Source organism: Clupea harengus, chromosome 16 (assembly GCF_900700415.2).
Source record: "Clupea harengus chromosome 16, Ch_v2.0.2, whole genome shotgun sequence".
NCBI classification, from domain to species: Eukaryota; Metazoa; Chordata; class Actinopteri; order Clupeiformes; family Clupeidae; genus Clupea; species Clupea harengus.
In genome coordinates, this window is record NC_045167.1 from 7,005,762 (window position 1) to 7,018,261 (window position 12,500).

General features: G+C 45.9%; 2 protein-coding genes across 4 annotated transcripts in view; one reads left to right on the forward strand and one right to left on the reverse strand.

The window, feature by feature from the left end:
• The window catches only part of metap2a (methionyl aminopeptidase 2a), a 12,627-nt gene extending 3,269 nt beyond the window's left edge, over positions 1-9,358 (forward strand). The window contains exons 3-11 of the mRNA XM_031582660.2: positions 647-712; positions 4,225-4,327; positions 5,291-5,452; positions 5,706-5,887; positions 6,099-6,193; positions 6,289-6,385; positions 6,976-7,079; positions 7,299-7,414; positions 8,029-9,358. Coding sequence (XP_031438520.1) covers positions 647-712; positions 4,225-4,327; positions 5,291-5,452; positions 5,706-5,887; positions 6,099-6,193; positions 6,289-6,385; positions 6,976-7,079; positions 7,299-7,414; positions 8,029-8,281 — 1,178 coding nt within the window. The 3' untranslated portion in view covers positions 8,282-9,358. The remainder of the gene's footprint in view (positions 1-646; positions 713-4,224; positions 4,328-5,290; positions 5,453-5,705; positions 5,888-6,098; positions 6,194-6,288; positions 6,386-6,975; positions 7,080-7,298; positions 7,415-8,028) is intronic.
• Positions 9,359-10,409: 1,051 nt separating this feature from the next.
• Positions 10,410-12,500, reverse strand: part of usp44 (ubiquitin specific peptidase 44) — a 7,349-nt gene continuing 5,258 nt past the window's right edge. For all 3 annotated transcript variants that reach the window (XM_012841763.3, XM_031582662.2, XM_031582661.2), the window contains exons 4-7: positions 12,365-12,500; positions 11,850-11,976; positions 11,370-11,569; positions 10,410-10,861 (exon numbers count right to left, since the gene is read on the reverse strand). The exon at positions 12,365-12,500 is cut by the window's right edge and continues 57 nt beyond it. In XM_012841763.3, coding sequence (XP_012697217.2) covers positions 10,734-10,861; positions 11,370-11,569; positions 11,850-11,976; positions 12,365-12,500 — 591 coding nt within the window. In that variant the 3' untranslated portion in view covers positions 10,410-10,733. The remainder of the gene's footprint in view (positions 10,862-11,369; positions 11,570-11,849; positions 11,977-12,364) is intronic.

Here is a 12,500-nt window from a genome sequence, read left to right on the forward strand (position 1 = left end):
CAGGTGAATGATTGATTGATTGTTAGAACAAAAAGTAGTTAGCCAGACAGATATATTATGCAGCGATGGTCCCACTGTTCTCTGCGGTTCAGTCCAACTCTGTAGAAGTGACACGTGGGTGTGCCTCATATTGATTTCTGTGGTGCAGCTGTCCTCACAGAACCCTGATCTGGCAAACAGGAGCCAGAGAGGCTTGGGCTGGAGATATCTATATTGTGTTTCTGGTAATCTTTGTGTTGTCTTGGGTTGGAGATTGGGTCTATATTGTTTTTCTTGCCTACCTGATTGGGTGTTTCTTGTAATCGTTGTGTTGGGTTGTGGTGGGTTGTGGTGGGGTCAGTCTGGTCTCCTCCACAGGGCTCCAGTGTCTGAAACCTCAGACTGGGAGTTGGACTGAAACAAATAGCTCTCCAGTTGGCTCTCTGGTCACCTTCCGTGTGTGTGTGAGTGTGTGTGTGAGTGTGTGTCAGTGAGTGTGTGTCAGTGAGTGTGTGTCAGTGAGTGTGTCAGTGAGTGTTAGCGTTGAGAAGTCAGAGAACCCTTTTGACTTGGTCTTGTGTGTAGATGAAGAAGGACATGTGTGTGTTTGTGTGTGTGAGTGTGTGTGTTTGCTTGTTATAATGTGTGGCATGTGTTACATGCACAGATGGAGAGGAGGGAGAGAACTCAGCTGGGAAGAAGAAGAAGAAGAAGAAAAAGAAGAAAGCAGGACGTGAGTTTCTCTTTCCTCTATTCACACACACACGCACATATACACACACGCACGCACGCACACACACACATGCACACACATACGCATGCACACACACACACATACGCACGCACACACACACACACACACATACGCACGCACACACACACATATACGCACGCACACACACACACACACATACACGCACGCACGCACACGCACACACACACACACACACACACATATGCCCACACACATATGCACACACACGCACGCACGCACACACACACACACACACACACATATGCCCACACACATATGCACACACACACTCGCACGCACACGCACACGCACACACACACACACACACACACACACACACACACACACACAGAGGACATCCAATAAACTCAAGACAAGACTTAGATGTGAGTTCCAACAGTGGTGTGCATTATGCACTCTCACTCTTTCTGTGTGTGTGTGTGTGTGTGTTAAGGTGTTCGAAAGAGAGGGATGAGTTACCAAGAAAGCTAAATTATGCAGCATAAGTGTCCATCACCAGTGTCAAGAGTGTCACCCCAAGCTATGCAGTCAAGGGGGAAGTAAATATCCCAAATGCCAATATGTTTATGAATGTAGTTTATTAAGATGTAATAGGACTGCAGCTAGTGGAGTCAAACGGAATAGAGACATAGGCACAATCTCCAGACATGTCGCACATGAATTGTGAAGTTAGTTTCTACCCGTGGAAAATGTACTTAATTTAAACACACACAAACTCCAACACTACCTCTCTCTCTCACACACACACACACACACACACACACACACACACACACACACACACACACACACACACACACACCATGCACGCACGCATACACACACAGACACACACACAGTATCAAAGAAGTAAACAATAGCACGTGTCATAGTGTGACCATTAAAAAGAAAAATAGTGTCATTGCTGGAAAAAAGCAGTTAAACATGACGTCCGGTTTGGCTTGCCCGGTTTGTGAAAGCGATCAAGCCCCCACATCCTCCTAAAGCTGCCTGTTAGTGGAGCTGTTTGTTTTAATGCGGCAATTTATGAACTCACAAACGAATGCCATGGTAATAACTGTCTGGATTACAAACGTCCCCTGGTGTCTGTGCCGAGAAGAAGCCATTGATAGGCTTTAATATCCTTTGAGGTCGAGCCATCTCTGTTCTGCCTTCCAACTGTCCTCTGCCCAACACGGCTAGCATACTTGTGCTACGCTAGCCCGTTTTCATTGCATCATTTGACCTACATGGGGTCTGCCAGGCTGGCGAAGGTCAAAAGGTAAAAAAGTCGCACAAAGGTGAGCATGATGTAAGTGTGTGAATGCTGTGGTTTTTTTAAGGTCAGTTTTTTCTAGTAATAGTTTTCGCCCAGCACCCTTTAAATGTGTACATCCTACAAATGCTTTTGGATCAGTGGGGAACAAGGAACACACTCTGGTTCCTATTTTTCCCTGTTCTCTTCCCAGCAAGGACAGCGCTGCGTTTGTTCAGGCTTCTTGTCGTCTGCTTCCCAGAAGGACAGGCACTCTGCCTCTCTCCGCACCACCGGGCTGGCTGAAGTGATGCAGAGTTGAAATATGTGCCACTTAAGCGATTAACAGCCCCTATAGCAAACGCCTCAGCCCGACTTTCAGTGCTCATGCTGAGAGCTCTAATGCCCTGCCTGAAACTAGTCGAATAGAAACTGGTTATTAGAACACTAACATGCTCAAGGTCATTCGTGTGTGTGTGTGTGTGTGTGTGTGTGTGTGTGTGTGTGTGTGTGTGTGTGTGGATGTGTGTGTGTGTTCACTGTTTTACCTCAAGATACAGCAATTTGGCGCATGGCCAGTCCACTGCACCAACACACACACCCGCACACACACACTGACTGGCTTTCAGGCAATTACTCAACCGCACTGCCACTCTAACCACCCCCCCCCCCCACACACACACACACACACACACTCCTCTTTCTGCTCTCTGTCTCTACCTTTCCCCTCTTCTCTCTGCCCGCCCATCCATCCATTCCACAGAACAACTGCCTCTAGCAGTGAAAAGTGTTGTTCTAGATAGATGTTTTCTACGCTTATCCAACATAATTATAATAACATAATATAATTATAATAATTATAGTAATTGCCGTTCGCTTTTAGATACGTTTGTATTGCTTGTGTGTGACATTAGCCTGTTTTGTAAAGGCTATCGATATGATATAGCCTAACTTATCCTACAGCTGAACATCTGTCTTTTCTTCTCTTTTTTTTGTTACTTCTTGGACTTTTCTTTTCATCACCAGATTTCTCTAATTGATTTTTTTGTCAGTAATTTCCTCCCACATTTTGTGTTTTTTTTGCCAGATTGAATTTGCACTTGAGAATGAACTTTCTTTTTGCCACTGTGGGACGCCTGTGTGTGTGTGAAGCGTATGGGTGGAGTGTTCTGACTGTCATACCATCGAGCCTGGCTCTTTGGCGTTGTGGTCAGGGTGCAGGTTTAGTACCCCGTTGACCCAGGTACAAGCCCGGGTCTTGCTACTGCCACACTCCTCCAACAATATATATCTCTCCTCAGTCCCCGTAGGTTTTCTTTTTTCTCTGCATTTTCCATAGCCTATACTTAACGTTGTGTCACTGCCTACGGCTCACGGCTAAGTTAAATCTTTATTGCTACCTAACACTTATGTCCTACCTAACACTAATGTTAAAAATGACGTTTCGATAACATTCATTAAAGTACGTTCATTTAAGAAGATAAGGGTGCTATAGTTATGGTAGAATTCCACTACTGCAAAATCTCATTCACTGGAGTAAGCGCCTGACCAGTTTCCTTAAGGGAAGAGAACCCTTTAGGGGATTCTATTCCACTGGCCCTGATCTTCTATGGATCCATCATGGTCCATCAGGACTAGGGGCTCATTTTTAAAACTGTTGGATTCACTTCCAGAAGTGGCCTACGGACGAGAATCTCCTGATTTATAACAATGTGCACGCCCGTCCCACTCCAGTTTCCCTTTATAAATCACAACAAACTCGACATTTGGCACACGTGAGTGAGTGTCTTGCCCAACCTTCTATCGCCCATAATGGCCTATAAAAGGTCAGTGAAACGCCCCTATTCATCCATCCCTGTTCGTTTCTCACTCTTCTCAGTCTTACTCTTTTCCTCTCTTCCTCCCTCTCTTTCTTTGTGTGTCTTTTGCTCTCCCAACTCTTTCTTTGTCTCTCTCTCTCTCTCTTCCAAACTAAAGTACAGACGGACTCTCCCTTGGTGCTTACAGTTCTCCCTCTCCTCGTCTGCTCCTCTCTCTCCCGCTCTCTCTTTCTTTGTCTCTGTCTCTCTCTCTGACTCATCTTTTTGTAACTTTTTCTCTCTCTCTCTCTCTGACTCATCTTTTTGTAACTTTCTCTCTCTCTCTGAGTCATCTTTTTGTAACTTTTTCTCTCTCTCTCTGACTCATCTTTTTGTAACTTTCTGTTTCTCTCTTTCTCTCTCTGTATTCTCTGCAGCCAAAGTGCAGACTGCCCCCCCCTCGGTGCCTATCTGTGACCTTTACCCCAGCGGGGTGTTTCCACTGGGGCAGGAGTGTGAATACCCCCCCTCTCAGGATGGGTAAGAACACTCATACACACACACACACACACACCGCTCCCTCTATCCTTCTCTCCATTTTGCCCCTCTACATCTGTCCATTAGTCTTTTAAGGTCCCTTTCCACCGTGCGTCTCCATAATGTTTTCAGAATAAGAATGCATTAAACTGGCATGACTGTGTAGTTTCCACCTGTGATAAATAAACAGGCAGGTCAGGAACAAGAAGAGAGGTCACAGGTCATATTCAGAGCGGCTAGATGTACTCTTTTTCAGCTTTTCTTTCATCTAAATCTCTATCTGTCTGCCGGTCTGTCTCGTTTCTCCTCCCCTATACCTCTACCTGTCTCTCCATTAACCTGGAACACCGTGTCTAAGTTGGTGTTTTTTAATACATGGGTTATTTCTAAATGTTATGCAGACGGTGATAAATCACTGTCCAGATTGTAAAACTAGCATAATTTTTACGGTCCGAACAGTAGTTGGGCTAATTAGCTCCCCTGCTGCCTGACACCTGGTACCTGTCAGGATCGATACTCACAGAACCGGTTCTGCTCCACACTGGGTTCCGCTTCACGCTGGGTTCCTTCCTGGGATGTATTTGCATGCGGAGTGTTCCCCTCTCACCTTGCCTCGCTGTTTTGACTATTTTAAAGTGTCCTCCTGCGGAGAGGGAGGTCATGGCCGACTCCTAAAAGCGGAGGACGGCGCGGCACGGCACAGCTCTGTCAGAGAAAGAGAACAGGGTCTGTCTCCAGAGACGCACTAAATAGGCCGCCCTTAATGTTTCAAGCATTTAGACAATAAAGAAAATGGGGCGCAGAGAGACAGGGGGGGTATTTCTGAATTTGGAGATGTCCTCTGTCTAGGGTGGGTGGTGATTTGTCTTTTTGTGGTGCCATTGTCTCTGTATACGGATGTTGTGTGTGTGTGTGTGTGTACATGCATGTGTGTGATGATTCTATGTGTGTGTGTGTGTGTGTTAGTCGCAGCGCAGCCTGGCGTGGCACTAGCGAGGAGAAGCGTGCGATGGATAAGGCCAACGAGGAGATGTGGAGCGACTACAGACAGGCGGCCGAGGCCCACAGACAGGTCCGACAGTACGTCAGGAGCTGGGTCCGACCGGGGATGACCATGATAGACATCTGGTGAGAACACACACACACACACACACACACACACAGCTCTGACAGTAGTCTGATTGGGATCTGTAGAGCACATAACCAGCTTATACACACTGACTCTCACACACTCATCTACACACATACGTACACACTCACATACGTACTCATTTTCCTCTCTCCCTCCTCCCCCCTTCCTCTCCTCCATCTTCTCCTCCTCTTCTTCCTCTCCTCCTCTCCCCTCTCCCCTCCCTCTCCTGTCTCTCCTCCTCCTCCTCAGTGAGCGTCTGGAGGGCTGTTCTCGGGTGCTGATAAAGGAGGATGGTCTGAATGCAGGGCTGGCCTTCCCCACGGGCTGCTCTCTGAACAACTGTGCCGCTCACTACACCCCAAACGCAGGCGACCCTACTGTCCTGCAGTACGACGACGTGTGTAAGATCGACTTTGGCACACACATCAACGGTGAGGATTACACACACACACACACACACACAAGATGATTGTTGCAACCTTAACATTATATGCACATCATCAGATCAGATCACAATGCCAGAGACAGCAGCATGCAACCTTGCAAGAATGACGTTGGTACACACATAGACAGTTAAGTGTGCACACATCTATACAAATAGGGGGCAGTGCACACACACTTATTTTGTGTCTGTCTGTGCAGGACGGATCATTGACTGTGCCTTCACCGTTACCTTCAACCCAAAGTATGACAGACTACTGGAGGCTGTGCGAGACGCCACCGATACTGGCATCAAGGTCTGACTGTATGACTGTGTGTGTGTGTGTGTGTGTGTGTGTGTGTGTGTGTGTGTGTGTGTGTGTGTGTGTAACATGATTGTGTTTCTGTTCAGATTGCAGGGATAGATGTGCGTCTCTGTGATGTTGGCGAGTCTATACAGGAAGTGATGGAATCCTATGAGGTGGAGATTGATGGCAAAACTTATCAAGGCATGGTAGCATACTCAGATTTACACTTGTACACAAACTTATCAAGGCATGGTAGCATACTCAGATTGCACACGTACACTTATAAACATACCCATGTTCACATACTTATCAAGGCATGATAGCATACTCAGATTGCACACATACACTTATAAACATACCCATGTTCACATACTTATCAAGGCATGGTAGCATACTCAGATTGCACACGTACACTTAAAAACATACCAATGTACTCATACTTGATAATTTCATTGATGTAAGTTTAAAAGACTTGGAGACTGGTGTCTCAATGATAACAGACCATAATAGAACATCCTGGTACAACATGTCAGACTATTCTATGAGGAAAGACTCAATGAGTTTTGACTTGTTATAGTTGTTATTATTATTGTTATAGTTGTTATTGTTATTGTTGTTATTGTTATAGCACTCAGCCTGTTCAGTATTTGCCTTAACTCAACATACAGTGGTGTTCTTCTGAGATTTGCCCACCAGGGAACGTGACTGAGCCACACAATGCTACAGAACACATGTCCCAGAATGCATTGAGGCTCAGAATGTTTTAGAAGCTCTGGTTCTGTTTCTCTCAGTGAAGCCAATCAGGAATCTGAACGGTCACTCTATCGGACAGTACCGGATCCACGCCGGAAAGACGGTCCCGATCGTTAAAGGAGGAGAGGCCACAAGGATGGAGGTGTGTGTGTGTGTGTATATGAGTGTGTGTGTATGAGAGAGAGAACAGTGACAGTGTGACATTGGACTGAGTATACAGTTACACTAATACAGCAAAACCTAAGATTGACTTTGTGTGCAGCACTTTTGAAGGATGTTGAGGGGGCACTTATGAATGTCTCTCTGTGTGTGTGTGTGTGTGTGTGTGTGTGTATACATATGTTGTGTGTGTGTGTGACAGGAGAATGAGGTGTATGCCATCGAGACGTTCGGGAGCACAGGGAAGGGTGTGGTACACGATGACATGGAGTGCTCGCATTACATGAAGAACTTCGATGTGGGACACGTCCCCATAAGGTGAGGCTTTCACAAGCTGCTCACTGGAGTTGGTTAATGTGTGTGTGTGTGTGTGTGTGTGTGTGTGTGTGTGTGTGTGTGTGTGTGTGTGTGTGTGTGTGTGTGTGTGTGTGTGTGTGTGTGTGTGTGTGTGTGTACACATGCCAATATACTGGCAAGACGGTGTGTGTTCACAAATGCTTTAAGAAATAAAGTGAAGGTCCTTTTTAATTGCTCAATAAAAATAGTATAAATCCTATACTCTAATTCTGTCTTTGGAAAATACACTCTTATTATATCTTTGGCTCCGCCTCTCTAACATACACACACACTCTCACACACACTTACACTCACACACACTTACACTCACACACACACTCTCACACACATACACTCTCACACACACACACACACACTCTCACACACACACACACACTCTCACACACGCACTCTCTTACACACACACACTCACACTCACACACACACATACACTCTCACACACACACTCTCACACTCACACACACACTCTCACACTCACACTCACACACACACACACACATACTCTCACACACACACTCTCACACACACACACACACACACACGCACACACACTTTTATATCCCCTCTTCCACCAGGCTACCTCGTGCCAAGCATTTGCTGAATGTGATCAACGAGAACTTTGGCACGCTGGCCTTCTGTCGCCGCTGGTTGGACCGGCTGGGCGAGAGCAAGTACCTGATGGCGCTGAAGAACCTGTGTGACCTGGGCATCATCGACCCGTACCCGCCGCTCTGTGACGCCAAGGGGAGCGTCACAGCCCAGTTCGAGCACACCATCCTCCTCCGGCCCACCTGCAAGGAGGTGGTGAGCAGGGGAGACGACTACTGACACACACAGACAAACGCACAGACACACATACGCGCACACACACACATACACGCACACACACACATACGCGCACACACACTCTGCTATTCAGGGAGGAAAAAGTGGTGTTAGCGAACAAAAGATTCACCCTCTCCATATGAGGCTTGGACACACACATAGACAATTACACACACATAGACAATTACACACACATTACACACTCATAGACAATTACGCACACATAGACAATTACACACACACTTACCCTCCTCTGCTCCATCAATAATGCAGGAAGGAGTGGTGTTAGCAACCACCAGATCCACACTACACACTTCACTTGACTACACACACACACACACACACACACACACACACACACACACACAAAGGGCCACATCCTGACCCCATAGATGACATGGGTGGAATGGATGTTTTGAATCCCAGCGATGCGTGTAAGCATCAGCACGTACTGTAAAACTCTCATCTATGCGAATCTAAAATTAAACCTAAACCTAACAGTCATTTAAAGGAAAATAATGCAAACCCAGCTACCATCCTTCACTGCTTGCTTTAGCCTGAGGGCGACAGGCAGCCAGCCACGCTAATGGAGTTACACTGTGGCTGTCTGTTTCATAACCTTGATCCACACTGGGGCCTAGAACCATTCAGGATAGAGGCAATGCTGTGGGCTGATTGGACAGAAAGTGGTCACATGGCTTTCATGCTTTTAAGGAAACTGACCCTCCCCAGCGGCAGCTGAGGTCTGGCGTGATTCTGGTTTGATTCGGGTCCAGAACCTCCTCGGAGTTTGCTGCTCGCTGGCAAGGGTCGTAAGAATGTTGGGGAGGGCAGGCACCTTGACTACCTTCATCACACCCTCACGTCCACCCTCTACCCAGAATGCCCCCTGCCCTTTCAGATACTCTCGCGCGCCATTTCAGAAGTATTTATAATATCAGATGATATTTTTCTTATAATATCGGATGATATTTCTATATCAGATAATGTAAACTGCTGCCTCAGTATGTAGAATTTCATTTTGAAACCCTGAAATGTTTTGTAAAAAAGAATTATCAATAAATATATAATTGAATTCTGTACAATGTATGTGCATCCTCCTGTTTTCGTGTGTGTGTGTGTGTGTGTGTGGTTACATTGTTGTCCACATGGTAAAATACATTGAAACTAAAGGGAAGAAGTCAAGGATGACGGACCTGATGATATGTGTGTGTGTGTGTGAGACAAGAATGTTAGTCAGTTTAGAAAAATGAAAAAATATTCTCCTTTTATTGAGGTAAATTTCTCTAGAAATTTGAGGTAAGTTTGCATAGTACTTTTCAGAACTGTAGATCTGTGTTCTGGAAAAGTGTGACTGTGTGTGTTTGTATGTGATGTGTTGATACATTACACAGCATGTTTTTTCAGATTTTTTACACCAAGTACAAACACACACACTCACACAGATTCTCAAGTAATACTTCTCACACAATATGCTGCTGGTGTCGATTGAGTTACAAAGAAGAATAATAAAAAAAATCTATCAAAAAAAGCGCAAGATCACCCAGAAACCTCCATGTTTGTTATAAAAATAGAAATCTATTTTTCTTTTTTTTACAGAATTTCACCAAATTTCGAGTGTTTAAAAATTATGTTAATTTACAAAAACAAAACAAACAACAACAAAAAAAACAATTCCAATTCCAGGGCACTTCTCTTTGACAGAAATACAAACAGGAATATCGACACACATTCGTTCGATGGGACACAGAGTTTGAGTGTGTGTCTTTATTCCATTTCCTGATACCCTGGCCCTGAGTGTCTGTGTGGTATGACAGACCTAGAACAGGACACCCCAAACCCCTAACCCATTAAAAGTCCAGACTGGTGTTTGGAGGAGAATTCGGGACACTGTTTGATGAGACACATTCAAGCGATGCTTCGCCTGCTGAGGGGGACACTGACATTCCCGATGTTGCGTAATTGAATCGTTTTCTCCGGAGAAGTGGCCAGAGCAGACTTGAATGCTGAGCTGGTGTCAGGTTTACACACACACACACACACACACACACACACACACACACACACACACACACACACACTATTGCACTTGCATACATACATTTTAAAAACACATTCTCTTCTCTCTGTCACACACACACACACACACACACACCCCATTTTGTTCAAGACTCTCACACACATACACACTTTGTCCTCAGCTGCCCTAAGTGTGTGTGAGATATGGAAAGGCCTGTCAGAAGAACTATACACAATATAAATCAGCACTGAACACAAAGACTTAAAATAACACCTATACACATCATGTACAAAACATACACAAAAAAATGCACCACACACACACACACACACACACACACACACTCATGCTAAGTTCGTCTTTCCAAGAGCAGTGGGGGCTGGAGGGTGTGTGTGTGCGCGAGTGTGTTTGTGTTTGTGTGTATGCGTTGAGAGGTCAGGTGGCACTCTTGACTTTGTCCTGAGAAAGGTGCTGTGTGTAGAAAAGGATGTAGGCCTGTGCCTTACACACCTCCTCCACCGAACATATGTTCATCTTCGAGTCGTTACAGTGCACCCAGAAACCTAGAGAGAGGAAGAGGGAGGAGAGGAGTGAAAGGGGGAGAGAGAGGAGTGAAAGATAGAGAGGGAGAACAGAAGAGATAGAGAAAGGGATTTAAAGAGATGGAGAGAGAAAAGGATTTAAAGAGGGGGAGAGAGATGGAGGGAGACAAGGATTTAAAGAGGGGGAGAGAAAGAAAGCAATAACAAGAATTGTTAATTCCATTCCATTTCCAGATGGGTTGACAGAAAGGTTCCATCAGGTTAGCAGCTAATTGTGTATTGTGTGATCCGAGTGGGCATACACCTCTCATCTCACTCTTTGCTGCAACAGTATGGTGTGTGTGTGTGTGTGTGTGTGTGTGTGTGTGTGTGTGTGTGTGTGTGTGTGTGTGTGTGTGGTATTATACCAGGTACAGAGACCGAGTTTGTGTATGTGTGTGTACATTTGGTGTGTTGTGTGCACACATCTGTCGTTTATGTGTATGTGTGTGTGTGTGTGTGTGTGTGTGTGTGTGTGTATGACCCTTACCTCCTTCTGTGTTATAGCAGTAGGCAGTGTAATGTCCAGAGCCAAAGCCCTTCCCATGGTGCATCACCACGGCAGACAGCTCGTACAAGAAGTGAGTGCCAGACGGGGCAGAGGCTCCGCAGCTGTATGGCTCCATGTTCAAGGTCTGGTCAAAGGTCACGTGTACACCGATCTTCTCTCGGTGGTTACGCCCTGACCACCTGACACCCACACACACAGAGAACAATGACTATGTGTCCTAGTGATAAATGATAGTCTGACTCAAGCTATAGTTCATGTGATAATATGCGTGGGCTTAGTACAGTTTCTTCTGAGCACTCTGGGTGTGAGCCAATGTGTCTGTAAGAGGGTGTGTGTCAGACTGGAAGAGAGTGTACCTTATAATCCCTTTGCGTCAGGGTTTTACCCAAGGCATCTGATGTACAGTGTTAGTAGCAGGCAGTAAGGTAGTTACATTTTTAAGTGTGTGTGTGTGTTTACCTGAAGCGCTTGAGGTGTAGCCGTAGTACATGAGGCAGTTTGTGGATCATGAGCCGTTTCTGTGCTTCAGTCAGCACCACTGATTTTGAGGATCGCCGGCGCTTATCTGGGAAGGGAAGAGCTGTAGCTGAATACAGAGAATGAGAAAGAAGGGAAGAATATGGAGAAAACGAGAAGAAGAGAGAAAGAGAAGGGGGAATGACAGACAATTAACATCAGTTAAACTTCAGTCCTGAAATGACCTCAGGTGTGTGTGTGTGTGTGTGTGTTTTGCACTGCTTGTAGGCCTTTATGTTGCCTTCCTGTGCGTGTATGTGTGTATTCACTGTTGCACTTCTCACAGGCGCCTCTGCTGCCATCCAGGGACTCTGCGTTCTGTGTGAGTGTGTGAGTGAGAGAGTGAGAGAGTGAGAGAGTGAGAGAGTGAGAGAGTGTGAGAGTGTGAGAGTGTGTGAGTGTGTGAGTGTGTGAGTGTGTGAGTGTGTGAGTGTGTGCGTGTGTGAGTGTGTGCTCACCGTTGCATTGTTCGCAGGCGTAGATGTTCCCCTCCAGGGCCTCCGTCTCGGTGAACTTGGCGAGCATCTCCGTCAGCAGGCACTGGCCCTGCGGCTCCTTGCTGCTGCTGTGGTAGCGCTGGGGGAACTCCAGTGA